Below are 20,865 nucleotides of genomic sequence, written 5' to 3'. Positions count from 1 at the left end.
TACAGTGATGTCAGTTCTATTTTGTCAATAAAGGGAGACAAGCCTATCATTGGTGCCAGCTGATAACAGCTTCTCTTTGGCTGATGTAGGACCATTTGTACATTTTACACTAACAAATACTATACATTGCACAGTTTTTTTGACAAGTCTTTGATTTTTGGCTGCATAAATTACTAGAAAATTATGTCATTCTTGTAAGGACCTGTAATTCTAATGATCAATAATTGAAGCAAATCTTTCAGGTCTAAGTCCTCAAATAAAGGTATGAGCTGTAAGCAGGGCACACTGGAATAATTGAAAATAAGTGCAAAGAGGATCCAGCAAAAATATCTTGTTTGAAGCAGCAATCTAATTTTACAAAAGATGGCACTTTTTTGGATCAGCTCTGAGCTTTTAAAAACTTGATGAACAGAGGCTATTAGTTCTCTGGTACTTTAGATAATCTGCTTTGTGAGCTTTTTTAAAAATATCTTGAAATCCACTTCCTCAAGGCTTTTGTGAGGTAGGAGTAGGAGGTTTAATTATTCACTAGCAGTTTCATTTCTGGCCACAACAGGAAGAGAAAATGATCCTACAATCCCACCATGAAAGGAAATCCTGTAAAGGTTAGCAAGTATCCCAAAATCAAAGCTAGCAGTCACCAAATCACTCAGCACGTCTCATGCTGACAGAGAAGTCTCTGTCAGGGGAGAAAGTACCTGTGTATGCTAACTTGAAGAAATCTATTTATAACCTTCTTTACTCTGCAAGAATGAAACTCCTTCTGTCTTCTTCCCAAAATGAATATAAGACAGTGTTCATGGGTAATCCTGAAGCCTACCCTTTCTTTGCTCAAAGCATATCAGTAATGGTCCAAACAACATCTCAGTGCCATGGGGAGCACACTTAAGGGGAGTAACTTCCAATTCTTAGTCAAACCAATGCTTCACAGCTGAGGTTACCAGTAAGAACACTGTTGAAATAGTTAAGGTTCTTTCCTGATTCACTTACCCACATTAATAACATCTAACACCATAAGTGATTTCAGTGAAACCCATGGGCACCATACACAGCAAAAGAGCAAAGGAGGAGCACTAGGAAACTTGAGGCTACAGTTTATGACACTGATCCTTTTCCATAAGGCAACAATCTAGTGTGTTCAATTTAAACTCACTCACTCTGCAGAGGAAGCTGCTACTTTTTCTCTTACAAATCTCTGAACCTTTTTATTCATCAAATCACTTTTTCACATCAATAGCTTCTTGCAGTGAGTCTCACTGTACTTGCAAACATTAATTACATGACAATTTTAAGAGGCACAGCCTCTTTTTCTATTAAATTTACAAAATGAAAGAGCAAGTAATATACCTGATGTCAGTCACTAAGCTGGCAGCAAAATGTGTAGGAGAAATCTCTTCTGCTCCAACTTTTGCTTCTGGACTCTGATCATCACTATCAGGCCAAAGTCACTGCTAAAATACTTACAGGGATAACTAATCTGTATTAAATAAGCAAAGATGAGAACTTTTATCCCTTTATTGACAGAGTTTAAGACTTACAAATTGTTTCTAAGGGGTAGCAAAAGATTCCTCAGGGAAGACAAAAACTACTTTTTGCAGTTATGATCCACCAAAGAAAAAAGATGTTTCTAAGTGCTTAGCTGCCACCAAGATCTCCACAGGAGCAAAAGGATTTCATACTTTCAAATCAGGGCATGAAATAAAAAATACAAAAAATTGGCAGTCCCCGAAGAGTGGACAGACGTCACACTCCTCTGGTATATTGTATCTTGGGAACATGCTTGATTAAAGAATTAAATTCCTTCTAGGTAAGCAAGATTTAGCTGGCTTAAATCAAGGTTCAATTATAATGTCTGTTACAATACAAGTCTTATTAATGATAGTTCTAATTGTAGTGTTCACTATCCTCTTCCAAACTCAGCTAGACAGCCTTCTGGAGACAAAGAATTTTGATTAAATGCCTTACTCAGTTCAATTTCCCTCTCAGCTTCACAAGCAGAGCTCTCACTTGAAGTGGTACACATTTCTGATAGTGGGACCAGAGAAATAACATCCTCCTGTACTCACCTGGCACAAAGTGCTTGCACAAGGCTGATGTTCATCTAGTCATGCTCACAGACAAACAGATGACACTCTGCAAAGTTACTCTGAATCTGCATCAGTCTTTTTGAGAACATGTCAGTATAGACAAATCTCTGGCTATTACTACGTACACTTAACACTGAGTTGATTTTCATCCAAGAAAAATAGGCAGATCTTTTTGGCAAGGATTATTTCAAAGGAATTGCATTACATTTCTATTGTGTTAAATGGAAAATAGTGGTTTTAATCATGATAAATCAAACATATTCCATGAATTAGTGTTCATCTATATCTAGGCACTATGCTTTTGTTATATAAAAAGCTTTCAACTTCACAGACATAACCATAATTCTCAACACTACACCACTGCCAAAGCTGCAGTAACAATATAAAGTAATTCTGGCGATATATGGGGAAAGAAGATGATACAAATTTGTCCTCAGACCACTAGGAAAAGAACAATTAATCATTTGCTCTGCTTTAAATAAAACCCTGCTTCCTAAACCAGAATGAATTTGTACAGCTCAGCAGCAATAAATGTAGTAGTATTCATTTATTTCAATGTGGAATTTCGCTTTACGCATTACAAAATTAATTAAAAAATCAAGTTCTCAGTACTGAAATATTCAAGTGGAGGGGGAGGTGCTGGGCTCTTCTCCCTGTGATCCAGGACATGTGGGAATGGTTCCAAACTGCTGCAGGGAAGGTTTAGATTGGACATTAGACAGCATTTCTTCACTGAGTGGGGGGCTCACCACTGAAGAGGTGATTGATCCCCCAAATCACTCAATGTATAAGAGGCATTTGGACAATGACTTTCACAACATATTTTAACTTTTGGTCAGCCCTGATGCTGTCAGGCAGTTAGAAGAGATGATCATTTTAAGTCCCTTCTAACTGAAGTATTCTATTCTCTTGGAAATCTATTTAGTGCAATTTTGGGGCAATAGTCCTAGCCTAAAAAGTCTATTAAAATCTTCTGAGAGAAGATTTTAATTTTAATAAAGAATTAATGATTTACAGTGTCTTTATAGTCTCACTCAAGTAAGTCAGTTCCAGTAGAATAGAAACAGTGGTTATCATCAGTTCCTTACAAAGGGCAATTGCACTATAATCAGAGTTTTACAGGTGGCCAAGGAGAAAGATGAAGAGGTTAAGAATTCAGCTCTGCCACAAGCTACTTGGGACAACACAAGAGAATGTCAGGTTTGAATAACATGGGGGAAAAAGTTGTCCTCTCATTATCAGGAGCAGATTTAGATTCAGTACACACAAAGCCAGTGTGAAGGCACACCACAATCCAGCAGGAGGGCTGGGAATGGGATTCAGCTTCCTGGAGTGCAGGTTTTACCTCACAGTCTCCAGACAGAACATATCCCTTCTCAGTGAAGGTTTTGTTGAGGGGCATTTCGAACTGAAAGTCACCTTTTGTATCATCTTCATAAATCTTTGAAAATTCTACACTAATACCCTTTTCCAGAGTCAACAAATTTAAATCACAGGAAACAAAACTGCAGAAAATGCCTTAATTTCTTTTATGTGCTCCAGGATTAACTGGTTTGCTTGTACCACTGTCAGTAGCCCAATGCATCCTGAAGACCAATCAAGATTTGGTCACCATTACAAACAGGCATGAAGAAGGAGGCAATCCACATCTCAAACTCCCTGCTATCTCTCCACAGGAGGCAGACAAAGTACAACTATCATTTTGCAGATGGAAAACAGAAGGAGTAAGCAGATTGCCAAAGGCTTTGAGAAGCTTGCTCAAGGAAATCTGTGACAAAAAACATGACATAAACCAGTGCTGCTGCAAATGCATTTCAGTGCCAGTGGTCTGCCTTATCTATTAATCCCATTACTGTAATATTGTGTCAGGTAACTTTTGAGACTCAACATGGATGTTGGAAGCTAAGAAGAAATTATTATATTTTTTTAAAAAGATAAGCATACAGGAATCTGGCCACATTTTTCCATCATATACTAAGATTGAGACTTGGTTTCATGTTCTATCACAGTTCCCCTATGTAATCTTCTGCAATTATCTGTTCATCTATTTATGCACTTAAATCAGCCTGTGTGCAAAGCTGAAAAATTAGCAGGTGATTTACAGGACCAAAGTTAGGCACTAAGGCATCTTATGAAAGGGCAGTTAGGTACTTCTGAAGGGTAATCCAAAAATCCTCCTCTAATTGTAAAGCAGCTGAGAATTACTCCTAAGGGGAAAAAAAAATAATTAAAAACAATCTGCTGAAATGAAGAGGTCCTTTCTAAACTGCTCCCTAGTGAAGCTACACCTTAACTCCTGCTGCCACTGGAACTCAGGTCTGCTCCTTAAGGCATCACAATGCTTCTGGGAATCACAGCACGCCGTACCCTGAGATTATACATCTGGTTGATCAAGGAGTGAAAGAGGAAAAGCTGCCACATGTAACAGCCTAATAGTTGGAGTGCTGACAGCAGAAGTGTAAAACTCAACCACAGCTCTCCTTCATTTTGAGGAGATTCCAGTTCTCACTTCCCACTCCTCCAGAACATGTAGGGCTGTCAGACTAGAAAATACCCTGCTGAATCTCTACCTTGGTGATGAATCATAAAATCCTGGAGGACAAGCAGGCAGAGCCCTAAAGCTCTGCCAAACATCTGGAGCCCCAGCCTGTCCTCTCTGGACTTTTCCTGCATCAATAACCAGGACAAGTCATACAGACAGCTTACTTCTAAAAAACAGAGGTTGCTATGGGCCTTTTACTCCTGCAGTGACAGGAGTCCTGTCCATGCCCTCTGCCATCACTCCCTATCACATGGTAAATGCATGCCTATGAGAGCAAAGGCAAGAGGGGAAATAAGATATTACAGAGCCCACAGCCCACTCCTCACTGGAGTCTCCCTAAAGATTCATAGCTTGCTCTGGCAGAGGAGAACCCATTTTAGCCTCTTCTCTCCTTTGAGACAGGAATAATTAGTGGGCAGGCAATGCTTTTTCTATGCATGCACAAAAACCCAGCCCTTCAGGACCAAGCATGTTTGTGCTAAGGAGCTGTATCCCCCCAGTGTGTGCTGGTATGAAAGCAGAAGGGTCACTGGCCTGCCCAGTTGGCACCATCACATGGGAAAGCCATAGGATTTAAAAAAGGTATTGAATTAATCCCCAAAGACAGGGTTGCACTACAGCTCCTTCCATATCCCTGCATGAGTATCATGCACCAAATAATCACCCTCTTGCCTGCTCCCCTTCTTGCCCATGGCTCCTGCACTCTTCACTGCTCGGTGTCCCAAGCTAAACTGAAGGGAGTGGGAAATTCCAGCTTTCTTCTCCCCAGGAATGTAATGGCTGCAGTTCAGGATGTGGCAGGCAGAGTTATGACCCTCTTTTATTGCAAGAACCAACTGGAGACAGGTTTGCCATGTCTGAAACAACTGTTCCATTATTACACACCAAGTGGGCTCCCACAGGCCATGGTTTCGGTTCTCTGCTCTGCTTGATTTTGGATTCAGAGCTGTGCTCCAAGCACTCCAGTGAGGTCAGGCTTTTCTGGGGATCCAAACAATCTCTGGATCTTGATGGAGTCCAGTCAGTGCCTTCTTCCCTCACCTCCCATAATACAATCCCTCCTCACAGGTATCTGTGCCCAACTCCAGAGTGTCACATAGACTAAAAACAGAGATAACTTGAGAGTTATACATGCTATATAATATTAAGCAGCTCTGAAAAGCACAATTTCTGGATCATTTCCTTGCACCTAGGTGTCTTAGTTTTTCCTAACTCCCATTTTAGGTGCCAAGGCAGAGGTTCTGGCTTTCTCTGCAGACTTCCCTGTAATTTAGCTACCCAATTCCTAAAGCAGGACTCTGAGGAGGATATGTATTAAGTACATAGAGACCTAATAAGGTCACATAAATAAGACAGAGATCATTCCAAGATAAATACCAGACACATTCAGAATCTCATTAGCCCAAAAAGAAACTCCACTGGATCCAGATAAAACTGTTTTAAACTAAACCCAACACTCACATGTCACCTTACACACATGCTTTATAGATCACTAGAAGAAAACACTTTATCCACTAACCATGGGCTCAATTTAAAAACATCACCACCAAAGGCTGCTGCCACCAGCAGTGGAACTGAGGTGATGAGCCTCCCCTGCTATCTGTTCTAATCTGGGAGGCAAGAGAGGTTGGATAGCACCAGCAGCAAGACACATGGAGAAAGCACAGTTTATGCTAGAGATTGATTTAATGAGTTTTTATAAAGTCTTTTATGTAAAGCCAGCTTACGATAGCCTCATCTAAGACATGATCTAATATCAATAGGAGTATGCAGCACCTTGTTATCTTTTCACATTTACCATTCACACTCTCTGAAGCTATCCACAAAAAAATGTGCTTTGTGGGAGCCACCAAGCTCAAAATTTTTTTTGCGTATTTCAGTTCTGGCGTTTAAATTTATCTTGAACTAACTAGGGGTGGGAGGTGACAATTTTATTTCATAAAACCTTTTGAAGATTGGACAGGAAGAAAAACATATCTTTCAGCATCTTCACAAAAATAATTTCAAAACATCTATTTTCATATCTAAGTTACAGAGAAATGTCTGTAAGAGCTGAGACTAGAATAGGAGATCCATGAGTTTAACATCTTCTAATTCAAAACAGAAATCCTCATTAGATCAAAATACTTTGAATATATAAATGTATATATGAGAGCTTGAAGCCAGACAACCTCCACCCCAAGCCAGTGCACTAACTCCCATATAACCCTCTGAATGGTGATATTATTGAAATTATAGAAAAAGTTTATTGAAAATACAAACAGGTTTACTTCATTAGTTATATTTATTGGGAATGGTTCCCATCTTGCTCCAGTTCTAAGAAGCAAGTACAAAACTGAAGGAAAGCAACATTTACCAGAGAGAACTTTCCTATCATCCTGAACACTAGATGAAAACACTTCCTCACTATCTAGGCCCAGATCAGAAGCTTCAATCCCTACATAACCTGCATGTTAGCTTCTTAAGGAAAATATCTCAAAAAATGGCAGCTCTTGAAGTGAACTTCCCAGTTGGAGACTCAGACTGCAGAGATTTTTGCCTCCTTTTGACAACTTACATAACTACATATAAAGCATAACACCATAAACTGATTTAAAGAACATTTTCTTCTTCAGCATAAGCAGCTCCATTAACCAGTTCACCACTTAAAATTAGCACAAAGTCCATAAAGCAGGTGTTTAAACACACCTGGTATTGATGTCTTCAATCTGGAATCCATTTTATTGCTAATACATGGACACATGCTTTTAAGATATATACAACCATTAATTGTCTGTGTCAAGATCAGAGGCTGCAAAAATATGAACGCAGCATTTTGACTGTTTCATGCTCAATTTCACTCACTAATAAAATGGCTCAATGAATCAGGTCTGCAGCTTCTTCTGCAAAGCTCTCACCATTGAACACTACCCATGGCAAATCTGCCAGCAGGCACATCTAGCTACTGCAGCCTGAACAGCTAGAAGTGAAATAGGCAGGAAACCCATCCAAACACTACCCAATGGATTATGGGTGACAGAACAAAATAAAAAATACACCAGACATCTGAAAGAGGAAATCACTCTTGAATGTGAAGCAGAACATCCAGAACATGCCTTACCTGTGTAGTGCACCACACACGTCTGTCCCTTCTTTGGAAATGTCCGTCCTGTTAAAATTATAAAAGGTTATTATTTTATTTTTTTCTGATTGATCTGGCTATGCAAGTTTATCTTTTAAGAGGAAAATGCTGAACAGAGATCTAGTATTAGCCATTTGGTTACTTCAGGATACCTGAGACATCCACATGACAGCTGTAGATATAAGTGGCTCCTCATATAACCTGGAGCACAAATCCAAGTTGTCTGAGGGAGCTGGGGGTGTTTTTTGGAGAAAAGGAGGCTCAGAGGGGACCTTATTGTTCTGTACAGCTCCCTGACAGGAGGCTGTAGTGAAACAAGGATCCGTCTCTTCTCCCAGAGAACTAGTGGAGGGTAAAAGTGAGGGGAAAAGTGATGGGAAATGGCCTCAGGTTACACTGGGTTAGGCTTAGATTGGATATCAGTAAACATTTATTCACAGAAAAGGTTGTAAAACATTGGGTTGTCAAACACTGACTGTCCAGGCAAGTAGTGGAGTCACAATTCTTTCAAGTGTTCAGAAAACACGCGCATATGACATGTGAAGACACGGTTTAATGGTGAACATGGTGGTGGTGCTGGGTTACAGTTGGACTTCATGATCTTAGAAGACTCTTCCAACCTTAACAACTCCATGATTCTATGACTGTGTGTTACCAAATCACTGATATGCAAGAAAGGAATGGGATGGTTTAGGGTAAAAGGCCCCAGCTTGGCTGCTGTTTAGCTTTTAGACCAAGTAATACTTTTCTTAGATAACTCTCCCTATATATGTGTGCATTACATATGCATTTACATTCTGTAAGTGAAAAAGGACAGTCAAAATTTCATTAATTATAACTTTTAATAATTCTCAGAATGTTTTTGCTATAATTTTTAAAATAAAGTCTCAGTTTGACACTGTGAGAAAATCCATTTGTATTGACATCTCTAATGCCTTTCACTCAAAAAAGACAGCTCTGTGAGGGCATCTTTAATTAGAAGGGACAGGTTTTACAGAAATTTTCACAGACAAAAGCAGTTTAATTTTGTAGCAGCGGGCAACAGTAAAGCAGTAGTACACTGAGTTTTTTTAAGAGCCTGGTAGCTCCTCCTAAAAATGTTCATACTGAAAGAGAAAAAAGCTTAAATTATTTGCTTGACACTGGAAAATGAAATTACCATTTCCATTTCACCTGTTCCAGGTACTGTCAAAGGTACTAAAAGCTAAGGGATGACTCTCAAGGCTCAATTAGGTGCCAATGGTGTATTAAAGATGCTAACCATGATTTCTCAAGGTTGGTCAGGGGAGTACCCAGGTTCAGAACTTAAAAGTATCAATGAGGTTAATTATTATTAATTATTAAGGAATATCCTTGACAGAAAGCTAAAAACTGGGGATTGAGTCAGGTTGCCTACAGAACCTGTGGATGACCCATCCCTGGAAATGTTCAAAGTCAGGCTAGATGGGGCTTGGAGCAACCTGGTCTAGTGGAAGGTGTCCCTGCCCATGGTAGGGAGATTGGAACAAGATGATCTTTAAGGTCCCTTCCAACCAAACCATTCTATGCTTCTATGAAACTGAGTTGGCTCTCTGGCTCTTTGGTCAGAATTAATATGATAACAAGTTCTGCACTACAGGGTGCTTCACAGGGTATAAATCAGCAGGTAACACACAAGCTGTGGCCTTAGGGCTCACATGCCAAAACCACATAAACAGTGAGCGGCAGAGGGCAGGCTAATATGATGAACCAAGAATTACAACACAAAAATTGAGAAAGTGGTGCTTCCAAGCACCACCTGAACAGCCTTGCTCACTGGCTAGGTTGGCTGGAACATTGCACAAAATGCAGTAAGGCAGGTATCTGGTAAGGGCACCATGGCATGCTAAAGTGGGATCCATCTCTTTTAAATTCCCAGCCATCTAAACCACAGGCAGCTATCGTATGCCAGTCTCCTGGGCTTCCTCTGTTGACAGCAAAGAATTATCAGAGCTTTGAGAGAAAGCCAGCCTATCCAGAGAAAGGCAAGACAAATTAATCTCTGGAGATGGCCACAAAGAAAACCCAGAAGACTGCTTTAGACTGGCCTGCTAACCTGAAAAAAGTTATGTGAGATGAATCCTACCCCCAGTAAAATAGGTATTATTAAAATGAACCACTATTATACAGAGATCCGAAAAAGCAGTTTCAGACCTTATGGACACACACTCTGCTGTGTGAGTGTACCACCAGCAAAGCCAATGAAGCTAGATAATTTCACATCAAAGCCAAATTAAAAGCAGTGGTTTGCAAGACCACTGACTCACTGTGGCTTAAGACAGTGTTTAAAGTCAGTTGATTTTGATTAAGACTTGCAACCAAGAGAACTAAACCATACAGCCTTATTTGGAATCGCATATTACTTACAATGACAGCCTTGATCTATCTAATAGATAGAAAGTACTACTGTGAGGCAGTTCCACCCTCCTTCCTACTCCCAACTCAGCACCATTGTTTATGTGGGTATAAGTATTCTTCTTTTACATCTGTGCAGTCAAAAAAGGAATTCATCTAGAGCTAAACAGCATAGAGGGACAAGCCAATTTAAAAGCATACACAAAGAAAGGAAAATATACTGGGCCAAGAAACTTAATCTGTGATCAACTTGAACGAATTATTTATGGTTGTATATCAGCCAACAATGAATCTGGCCTATTATATAGCTACCTATATATGTTACAGGTTTATTTTTTAAAGAGAAAATCACATTCTCTTTAAAAAAACCCCGAACACAAAAACCTTACGGAATTTTAATGCCAAGGAATAGCAGAACACCGTGAACTGGCTCTCGAAAGCCAAGCGTGCGCCAAGGAGAGGTGACTGCCGCCCTCGCCAGCATCCCACGCTGGACCGGGAGGCGGCGGTGCCTTGCCGGGGGATGCTGGCACGAACGGCCGGTAGCCCCGGCGAGGCCGGGCTCGCCACCGGGCAAAGTTTGGGCTCCCGGCCGGGCTCCGGCTCTGACCCCGCGCTCGGGCAGCGTGGCTGCCAGCGGATGGCACAGGAACCCCGGCCCCTCGCCGCCCCCGCCACCCCGGGCGGCCGCCTGGCCGCGCTCCGCCTTCCCGCACCGGGGCTTCGTGCCCGCGGGGCTGCGGGGGCGGCCGTGCCGTGCCGTGCCGTGCCGTGCCGTGCCGTGCCTCCCCTCCCACCCCGGCGGGGACGCGGCTCCCTCGCTCCCGGGCGCCGGCCGGACCGAGCGCTGCCCTCCCCGCGCCGCAGGGCTGCTCCCCGCACGGCCTCGTACCGTCTCCCGGAGAGATGGTCTCGATCTCCACCCCCATGGCAACACCGGCTCGAGTGAGCCCCGCTCGCCGGCGCGGCCGGACCCCCAGTGCGGGCAGTGCCCCTGGGCGGCCGCGGGCAGGGGCGGCCCCGCTGCCCGTCAGCGCCCGCAGCCAATGCGGGGCAGGGGCGGGGAGCGCGGCGAGGGGAGGGGAGGGGTCCGCCCGCCCCGAGCGCCCGGGGGCTGCGGGGACGGGGGAGCCTTGCGATGGGGGTATCCCCGCCGGCATCGCCCCCCACCCCACGGCCGTGCGGGGTTACTGCTGCCATGCCCCGGGCAGGGCTCGCTCTGGCGATGCTGCCCGCGGAGCGCTCCCCAGGGGTCTCGCCGGGGTTTGCCCCCCGTGTGTCCGTGCGGAGTCCGAGCGGCGGAGGGCTCAGGGCGTGTACCGGGGATACCGGGGGTACCGGGGATACCGGGGGTACCGGGGGTACTGCTGCAGCCCCGCCGGGCAGGCAGGGAAAGCAAGCGCCGCGCTTCAAACCATCCAGGCAGCAGGACGCGGCTGGGTGCGAGTGCGGGGTCGGCATTTCCCGATTTCCCGTTACAAAGCCATGGAGGAAGGCATCCGTGCTCGCACGTAGCGTGTGCGCGCTGAAGGGAATGTTCTCCGATGCTGTTGGTGAACGGCAGCATCAGGGCAGTGGTACCCACCTCTGGTGACCCCACACAGCAGCAGCAGCGGCAGGTCTCCAGCAGGCTGGCAGTGACCTTGAGTTTCAGTGCAAAACAATTTATAACTTCTTGTTCATATCCATGTTTTAAATTGGAAAATCTATGTATGTATGATGTTCCCATGATGTGAGATTGCATATTCAGCCTTGCTACAACTACTTCTGAGGAGTGCACCTGAAATAGACTATTTCCTTAAGCACTTATTGTGTATTTGAATCTCAGGAGTTTCCACTGCCCCTAAAGGAATAGTTCTGTTTGCAGTTCTGTGTTTTCTGAGTTAAAAATAAAAATGGAACCGCAGCATCATCAGTTCTCCAACTGCAAGAGCTGTCTGTATCCATCTAATTCCAACCTGCACTTCTCAGACATTGCTTTTTCAGGATTTTATCCTGGTTTTTATCCCAGTTATAAACTGGGCTCTCTTCAGGAAAAAAGATCTTCTTCTCTATGGTCAGTTCTCAGGATGACTGAACTGAGGAATTACTGTGCTGGTTTGTAACAATCATGCATGCTCTGAACTACACTGACCATCTTCACACAGTTTCCCCCATTACTCTATTCCTGCTCGATTGTATCTGTCTTTCCTGGTGGGTCAGACACTCTGAAATAGCAGGGCTGGCTGGCTGAAGTTCCCCAAAAAAGGACAAGTGAGGAAAATCATGAGCTCACACGAGTTCATGAGCAGTGATGCGGGCTGAACACGGATTCCTTTCACCTGCCTCCCATTCCAGTGGATTCTGCATCTCTAGGTAGCACATACAGAATAAGCAGGCACTTAAGCAGTTTATCAGAGGAGGTCTGTAACTGTGTAAATTCTGAAAAAGGATTCTTTTCCATTGCCAGTCTCAGAGTGTCATTTGATTTCTTACCAGTAGAAAGATACTAAAAATGCATTTGAGAAATAGGAAAATGCAGGTAGGAGGTAAGTGGCACAGAAGCATTAAGAACCCATGAACATTACTAATTCCAGAGGTGCCTCTGAGTCATTAAAGAGCAACAAGGACAGCACAAGAAAAACTGAGTGCATAAGGGGAGTTATAAAGGGAAATTTTAGGTACATGGTGTCCTATTGGGCTCTTGACTTTACAAGAAAGCACTGCTTTCATCCAGGCTCCAGGTAGATGTCTGTGTTCTCTCAGATGATCAGAGCATCAGAAGGCATAAATCCAATGAATAAAAGCAGATTATTCTTTGCTGGGTTCACTTCAGCTTTTATAATTACATGTTTCCTTTGATCAGGCCACACATCTCTCCATGATGGGAGAATAGCTGTTCTTGAGTTGTGTCTTGTGACAGGAGATTGGACATAATCACATAATAGACATAGTTCAGACGGGATCACAGAATATCTGCTTCAAGTGTCATCACAAGCAACAGGCCTTAAAGGCAGACCACAGCATCCTCAGGCAGACTGACAATCATAACAAAAAAGCAAAGCCCACCAACAGCAAAATTCAGAAGCTACAAGATGGGATTAGGAGGGACCAAGCTGTGACCTAAGTCTAACATGCTGTATTTACAATCATCCTCTCCCACGGTCTCCTGCCCCATGGTGGGACTCTCAATGCTTCTTTTGGGCATGAGGTAATTAGATCCCCAACACTCATATTCCCAAGACTATGGAAAGAAAGGTAAGGCCAAATTCCAAGACAGAAAATAAGGATCTGTAGAGAATATCTCAAAGTTGTTGGATGAACCAAAAATAATGTTTTTTGCCTTCACAGTATTCACTGGAGGCATCAAGATCCTTAAATACACGTTAACAAGTCTACAGAACATGAAATCTTGGAAGAGTAGACTGAAACAAGGAATGTCCATATCTTCAGGAAAGCCTCTGAAATACAGGAAAAAGTGGTTTAGAACTGACAGGGAATTGGATGGGAAACAGAAAGGACAAAGGAACTAAGAGGGAAAGTTCATGACCAAGGAAATGGCTAAAACCAGGTTATCAAAGCAGACCAGATTAATGTATTGAGAATGCTCTTTGAAAGTCATTGCATGTTATCCACCTCCACCACCTTTGGGATCCAGTGTATCTGTATCAAGGGCAAAGTCCAGAAATCTCTCTCTCCAAAGCTCTGTAGAGATCACGTTCCTGAACAGATGTTTACCACAAGACCTTCCCACAGCACGTTTTTCTATCCTGGCACCAAAAAGAGTGAGCTGGAAACATGGGGTGTTCTCTTGACACTCCTTCCCAAATGTTTTGATAAAACCACATGACTCCAACATCTAAGATTATTCAGTGGTCACAAAGAGGACAATTTTCCACAATCATTATGAGAAAAACCCAAAATCAAATATCCCATTTTCTTTAGTTAAAACCCCCACAGCCAGCACCGTTTACAAAATATTTATGCATTTCCACTTTTAGGAAGACAAACAGTTTTCAGAATTTTAGTTCCTAGTTCCTTTATTGTGAAATCCCATTCTTCATTGTTTTTAAAATCTGCAAAGAATCTACAAATCATGCGTAATAGATTCCATATGCACATGAAGAACACCCCTGGAAGGCAAAGCACTAAATTGCCCATAAACAGAAAGCACAAATTCTGCAAATGCAAAAATTCCTGGAAGCCACAACCCCACCCCCCAACAATACACATTTCCCTCACCAGCATCCATGGATAAAGAATCAGCATTACTCTGAAACCAAACCAGTGCTCTATGAACAGTGAAAACAAACTAAAAATGGGTTACCAATACTGACCTTTCCATTCAGTGAACCAACATAGGCAACCAAGTAATTTTAATCCCAAAGTGTACAGGTCATGCAAAACCAGCACCACACTGAAAAAATCCTGACCAAAATAAACAGCAGCCTGCAGAGCTCAGCAGGTCGTGTCACTGTGAATGTTCCTGTGCATCATGAGCATTGACAAAAGAGAGTCCCCCAGAATCCATGACTCCTCCCAAAGCACATGCTTAGGGTAAGTCTCACAGCACATCCATAGTGATGGCTGTGTGAGTAATAGATTAAACCCAAAAATCTCCATGTGCCTGTCTCACTTCTCACCACTGCCAGTTACCACAGGTCTGCAGAACAGTCATCTCCTCCTAACTGATACAGGTTCCAAATGTCCCAAAACTGAATAACATTTCCTCCTGAAACAATTTTTCCAAATCCTTATCTTCCTCTTGCAACTCCTTATCCACATCTGTAGCTATAGTTTCCTCTTGCAGCTGTAGCTGTGAGTGCAAAACTGCAGCTGGATTTTTCCAGTAGCACTAAAACTGCCTTGAAAGCCACCACCTCTTTCAACAAGCTCTTCCCAACTCAGATATTCACATATTCTCTCTTAAAATGCTTTTATGTGAGTCATTACAAAGTTCTTGGACCTGATCTTCAAAGCCTTTTACAGGATCAGGTGAGGTAACCTCAGGTATGCACAGGGAAGACTCCAGGTCATCAGGAGCTAAGCCACCAGCTATTAGAGTCAACAAATTGGTAACTTATGTTCTGGAATGGAGGGAAAAATATCCTCAAGTCCAGGATCTTAATAATGGAGCTTGCTTATAAGAAGAGATTAATGCAATTTATCACTTCCAGAACCACATGGGTTTAGACAGACTCATGGTCTCACAGACTTGTCTCCCCAGTACAAGGGTGTACTGAGCAATTCCAATGTCGTTAGTGGCTGGAGAAGGTGGAGAGAAGGAGGGAGCTGAGTTTGTTCAGCCTGCAGAAGACAGAGAGGAGAAGGATCTCAGTTACTGTCTGCAATTACCTAACAGGTGGTGCAGAGGATGGTGTCACACTCTTCTCAGAGATGCCCAACAAAAGGACAAGAAGCAGTGGACATAAATCATAGCAAGGGAAATTCTGACTATATATAGGTTAAAAAAAAAAAAACCTTCACAAGAGGAGTTATCAAACAAAGCCTCAAGGAACCAGAACAAACTGATGTCAGCCATCAATTCCAAGCAAGCAATTGGACCTACGGCCTCCAAAGATCCCTTCCCCTAAACTGATGTATCAGTCTGTAATATTTTTCATGCATCACGGAGAAGGAAATTAAAAATGGTAGTGAGGTTAACCACAATTCCAACATTGACTGCATGATCTTAAATCACCTTGGATCTGTTTGCAATGTGTAATACTCCAAAGTGGCTAATACACTAGCTAGCACCTCAGATGCAATATAAATATGAAATTGCAGCATCCATCCAGACTAATTAGCACACATGCAGATTGCTGCAGTGATATCACTTCACTGCCTACTCTTTTGAAGGCAGCTTGCTGAACTGAAGATATGCTCTGAATTGCTCTGTGTCTCAGTTTTTAATTTATATAACAAGAATGATCATTCTACCTTGTTTAGATTCTGAGTACTTCAGGGGAAGAGATCCTCTTTTATCATAAATAAAATAGAGCAAGTAACATCTCAGGACCCAGAGCCTAAATTCAGGGTGATGCAGCACAGTCTTATAAATAAAATTACCAATAATAACAGTATCTTATGCAGACAGTCCAAGAGGATTAGATTTTATCTTCCACTCAATCTTCATAGCAAAAAATGGATTAAAAAATGTAAATAAATCTATCTTTCAAACTGTGGAAGAGTACTGGAATTACACATATTGCATCTATTCAGTAAATTAATTATTCTGGCTCTGTCATTTCCTTGCTGTGGAAGTTACAGAAGAACGTCAGTGGCTTTGAGAGAATTTGTATTTCCAGGGCAACACATTGGTTGCTTTCTTCGGTAAAAGTATTTCTCTATAGTTTTGTATTTATTCTGCTTGTGGAGAAATGTCACTGGCAGGACATATTGGAAGCAGTTCAAACAACAGGAGAAAACCAAACAAGCCACAAATATTAGCTACAAGCTTTTGATTAGTCTTTCGATGATTTTGGAAAATGTAACTGTGAAAATGAAATTAACTGGCATTCTCAGTCTTCCAGATAGATGAATCAAGGGAGCTGGCTAATGGACTCAGAAAATTAACGCTGTATTTGTTTTCCTTCATTCTGTGTGTGCAATTATAACACTATTTAATGAGTTTCTAGAACCTCCTGACCAAAATGATCTGAAGTTATAACTAAAAGTTCAGCAGCCAAAGAGGCAGATTGTAACATACCAGGGCAGCTACAAGTAGGAGAGCACAGCAAGATTGTAAAAAGTTGGGTTTTTTCTGCATGATACTCCAGGGACAGCTTTAATTCCAGGTAAGTGCCAACAGATCAGCGACAACCACTAAAAATCTCAGACTTTTTACATTCATCTCTAGGAGAAACAAACACTAATCTCTCTGGTATTCAGCTCCTCATCAGGGTTGACCCAGCATTTGGCCTTTAGCTTTTGTAGAGAAAGACAGGCTGAATCAGCCTTGTCAGGTTGTGCACCTATGGAGTCAAGGTGACTGAATCCCAGAGAACAGGTATTTAGGCTTAAACTGACCAAGTGGAAACATTTCTAATCCTTCCTACTATGGAAGCAGTAAAAAGTATTTTTAATTTTATTTTCCATTACATTTCAAGGCTTTGTCAAAGATTAAAAAGAGGACCAAAACAGAACCATCACAGCCTGTCAGTAAAAATGTAGACAAGACCTTCAATACAATTCTAGCTAACTAGCTTCAACTATCTTAAGGGCTGTGGATTAAAAACATCATCCACTATAGCTCAGTTTCAGCCTACACAGACAGTTACAGGTGAACTACTTAAACAAGGATGTGGATAGCAGCACAATGTTATTACTGTTTCATTTTAATTAGCAGGTTTGTGTTAGAACATAATCACCAATATTTTTGTCTATATCAGGGAAATAGGGAGATCCTATTAAGTCCAACTAGCAAGAACATTTCTATGGGAGACCAAGTTAACGCTGTTTTATCACAAGGGTTTACAAATAATGGGAACCAGCTTGCTTCATACACTTCTGAAATTGTCCCAAGTAGAACCAGTAAAAGCAAACCATTCAACTTTCTTGGGCATCGGAAGTGTTATCATCAAACACATCCCAAACGTCAAACAAAATGAGACCCCACAATCTTTCTCAATCAATTTTCTCAACCACAGTTTAACTGCCTGAATAGATGCTAGAACCCATGTGATTCAGAAGTAACCAATTTTGATACACTTTATAAAATTTGCTTTCTAGTGCACTTTCCAAAACAGGTGTTGCTAAGAGTTAGACTCTGTTGACTCTACATTGTCAACCAACCAGTTTGGATACAGGATTACATCCAGCTCATGCTGTCCTGAGTTCCTTTACAATAATAAATTATTTTCCCAGAGCTGACAGAGTTTAGTGACCTTTTCAACTTACCAAGCTGAGACAAATATAAATCTGCTAAAAATATTACTATCCTTTGTTCTTCTTCAAGTCTCAACGGGTTTTCAATTGAAAGTGATCTAACTCAGTATGCACACTGTGGCAAAGAGCATTTAGCCATGCAAGAGGTTCCTAAGTCATCTGATGTGTCTTATGGGAATTATAAAAATATCACTTCAAGGGTATAAATTTACATCATTGTGTAAAAAAAGAAGGTACTGATAAGAGACATCTTCAAAAACAAATACATTTAATGCCTATGAAGAAAAAGACTGTCATAATTTTGAAATTGAATGTTGACTTACAGATGGAAAGAGCCATTAGATCATTCATTCCCTCTCTTTGCAAAGACAGAAATATGTCCTAAATAACATTTCACGCTCTTCTGCCCAGTATAATTTTTGTATAAGTGCTGGAGTTTCTATTGAAAACCTGATTGTTTTATAAAGCGTGCACAAGGGACTGGCTTGTACATATGGGAGCATTAAGTCAAAAAACAGTGGTTTGAGACAGAGAGGGCATTCTGCAGTGGGAAAGATGTGGGTAGGAATCATGTAGGTCTAGAAAAATCTTTTGGTGGGCTGCTCACTGATAAATGTTCTAGTTAGAACGTAATGCATGTAATGACTACGCAAGCATTCCTTGGCATTCAGCTGTCCATACCCATTTCCTATCCGAGTACTTCAGCTAAACTCATAAAGCAAGAGTTATTCATCTATTTTAGGTACTTTAGGATGGAATGAATCATGCCCTAAAAGTATCTATTTCTCACCACTGACTTTTAAGTGAATCAGGAAGCAGGGTCTGACTTAGACAAGTCTGGGACCTTGGCTACTACCGTCATGTAGGCGGCTACACCTATTTACTTCAGTGCAAAAATACTAATTTGTGGGATGAATCCCACACCTACAATTAAATGAGGAATGAGTCTCATTCTCTGTGACCATGTTTGCATAACCATCCTGCTTTCCTTCCTAATTGCTTACCACTTTTGCTTTAGCGTCATGAAGGCCCGAGAAACATTAAGTGAGAGTGTGAGAACTAAGTGGCCTTCCGAAAAGACTTGGCTCTCTTCTCCTCTCTTCTCTCTTCTCTTCTCTTCTCTTCTCTTCTCTTCTCTTCTCTTCTCTTCTCTTCTCTTCTCTTCTCTTCTCTTCTCTTCTCTTCTCTTCTCTTCTCTTCTCTTCTCTTCTCTTCTCTTCTCTTCTCTTCTCTTCTCTTCTCTTCTCTTCTCTTCTCTTCTCTCTCTCCTCTCCTCTCCTCTCCTCTCCTCTCCTCTCCTCTCCTCTCCTCTCCTCTCCTCTCCTCTCCTCTCCTCTCCTCTCCTCTCCTCTCCTCTCCTCTCCTCTCCTCTCCTCTTCTCCTTCTCTTCTCCTTCTCTTCTCCTTCTCTTCTCATCTTTTCTTCTCTCCAGTGAACTACAATAATCTCACTCTAAACCACAAAAGGGAAGGCTTGGATGATTAACAGCTGCTTTCCCTGCTCTACTTCCCCAGGTGTGCTGGATTTCTATGTCAGAATTGCATATTTGCCTGTTACAGAGGAAATGGAGTTCCAAGAGCCACTAACATCAAGAAAGCTGTTGAAAATCCTCCTGCAAGTCGTGGACAGCTCCAGTTGGAATGATGTGATGGAGCATCTCTGCTGCCTTCCCTGAGACCCAGGGGGATTTCAGAGAACCCGAGGTCCAGTGTCAAAGAGGTCACTGCAGTCAGTTATACACGTATGACAATTGGAGAGTTGCCATCTAGCAGCATATCCCTGGGGGTGGAAATGAGCTCACAGAATTTATAAACTTCTACAAAAAGAGGCAAAACTTTTGTCTTGCTGTAGCAGTGTCTTGTCCATCATATGTGTCCCCATGCTAGGTGCCTCTATTTACAGATGACAGATCAAACCAGCCTGGTACCCTTGGCCCAGGATGTTGCTCCAGAAGGGTAACACCAAAGGTCTGCATGTATGAAAAACCAGTCTTAGAAAGAAGTGGTGACTTTCCTGCCTGAAGTCTCCTTAGTTTAAATGTAGCCCACATAGAAAAAGATGAGGGGCTTGCCTTTACACAATAATTTACATTTGTAGGGTTTTTTTTAATTAACCAAACTCCTTAAATATATTTATGTAAAAATTACAGTATTTCACTAGGTGTTTCCCACTTCACAAGGCATACGTACAAAATTGTGGAGCTGGTGAGTAAAATCCTGTTCTGAGAGCAGGAAGAGCACACAGACATATCCCTGTCAGAGGAGCGCTGATTTACAAGGCGTGGATCAGTGGATCTGCTCTGACAGATTACGTATTTTGTTTCTTTATTAACTGTGCATAATTTTTACATTCTGTTCAAGTTAGCTTATGACAGATAACTACTTTTAAAAATCAGATCTCAAGGCAAAGAAATGTCAGTGTGAAAGACATTTATTATGCATTTATTGCGTAAATAAATACTCAAGCTTCTCAAAAGCGTTGAAGTAAATGACACATCTACTTCAGTTGGTGGATTCATGGTGAGTAGCTTTAAACAGACATACTTTTGAAGTAAAAATACCACGAAGTATTAGACATTTCATGAAGTCGAGTTAAAATAGTATTAGAAAAATTATTACTCTTGCCTTTTTATTACATATTGAGCTGGATCTCTCTTCCTCTGAAGTCACCAGGAATATTAACATCAATTTAATTAACTTGAAGCAAGATTTAGTCTGGGAGACTTATTTTAACATGAGTAAAAGAGAAAATGAAGCCTGAAATTCAGCTTTTCCAGCAGGACTCTGAACTCGGATCCACAGAGATATTTAGATGCCAATCTCCCACTGGACAAGAAATAGACAGGTAAATATATTTAAGAACCTGGAACTCATTAG

General features: G+C 41.8%; 1 protein-coding gene across 1 annotated transcript in view; it reads right to left on the bottom strand.

Annotated features, from left to right (window-relative positions):
* FKBP1B (FKBP prolyl isomerase 1B) overlaps nucleotides 1-11,134 on the bottom strand; it is a 44,463-nt gene extending 33,329 nt beyond the window's left edge. The window contains exons 1-2 of the mRNA XM_033056584.1: nucleotides 11,016-11,134; nucleotides 7,730-7,777 (exon numbers count right to left, since the gene is read on the bottom strand). Of these exons, the coding sequence (XP_032912475.1) occupies nucleotides 7,730-7,777; nucleotides 11,016-11,052 (85 nt within the window). The 5' untranslated portion in view covers nucleotides 11,053-11,134. The remainder of the gene's footprint in view (nucleotides 1-7,729; nucleotides 7,778-11,015) is intronic.
* Between the last annotated feature and the right edge of the window lie 9,731 nt (nucleotides 11,135-20,865).

Source organism: Catharus ustulatus, chromosome 3 (assembly GCF_009819885.2).
Source record: "Catharus ustulatus isolate bCatUst1 chromosome 3, bCatUst1.pri.v2, whole genome shotgun sequence".
Lineage (NCBI taxonomy): Eukaryota > Metazoa > Chordata > Aves > Passeriformes > Turdidae > Catharus > Catharus ustulatus.
The sequence above is the reverse complement of the archived record's forward strand: the minus strand, read 5'-3'. Positions and strand labels throughout refer to the sequence as shown.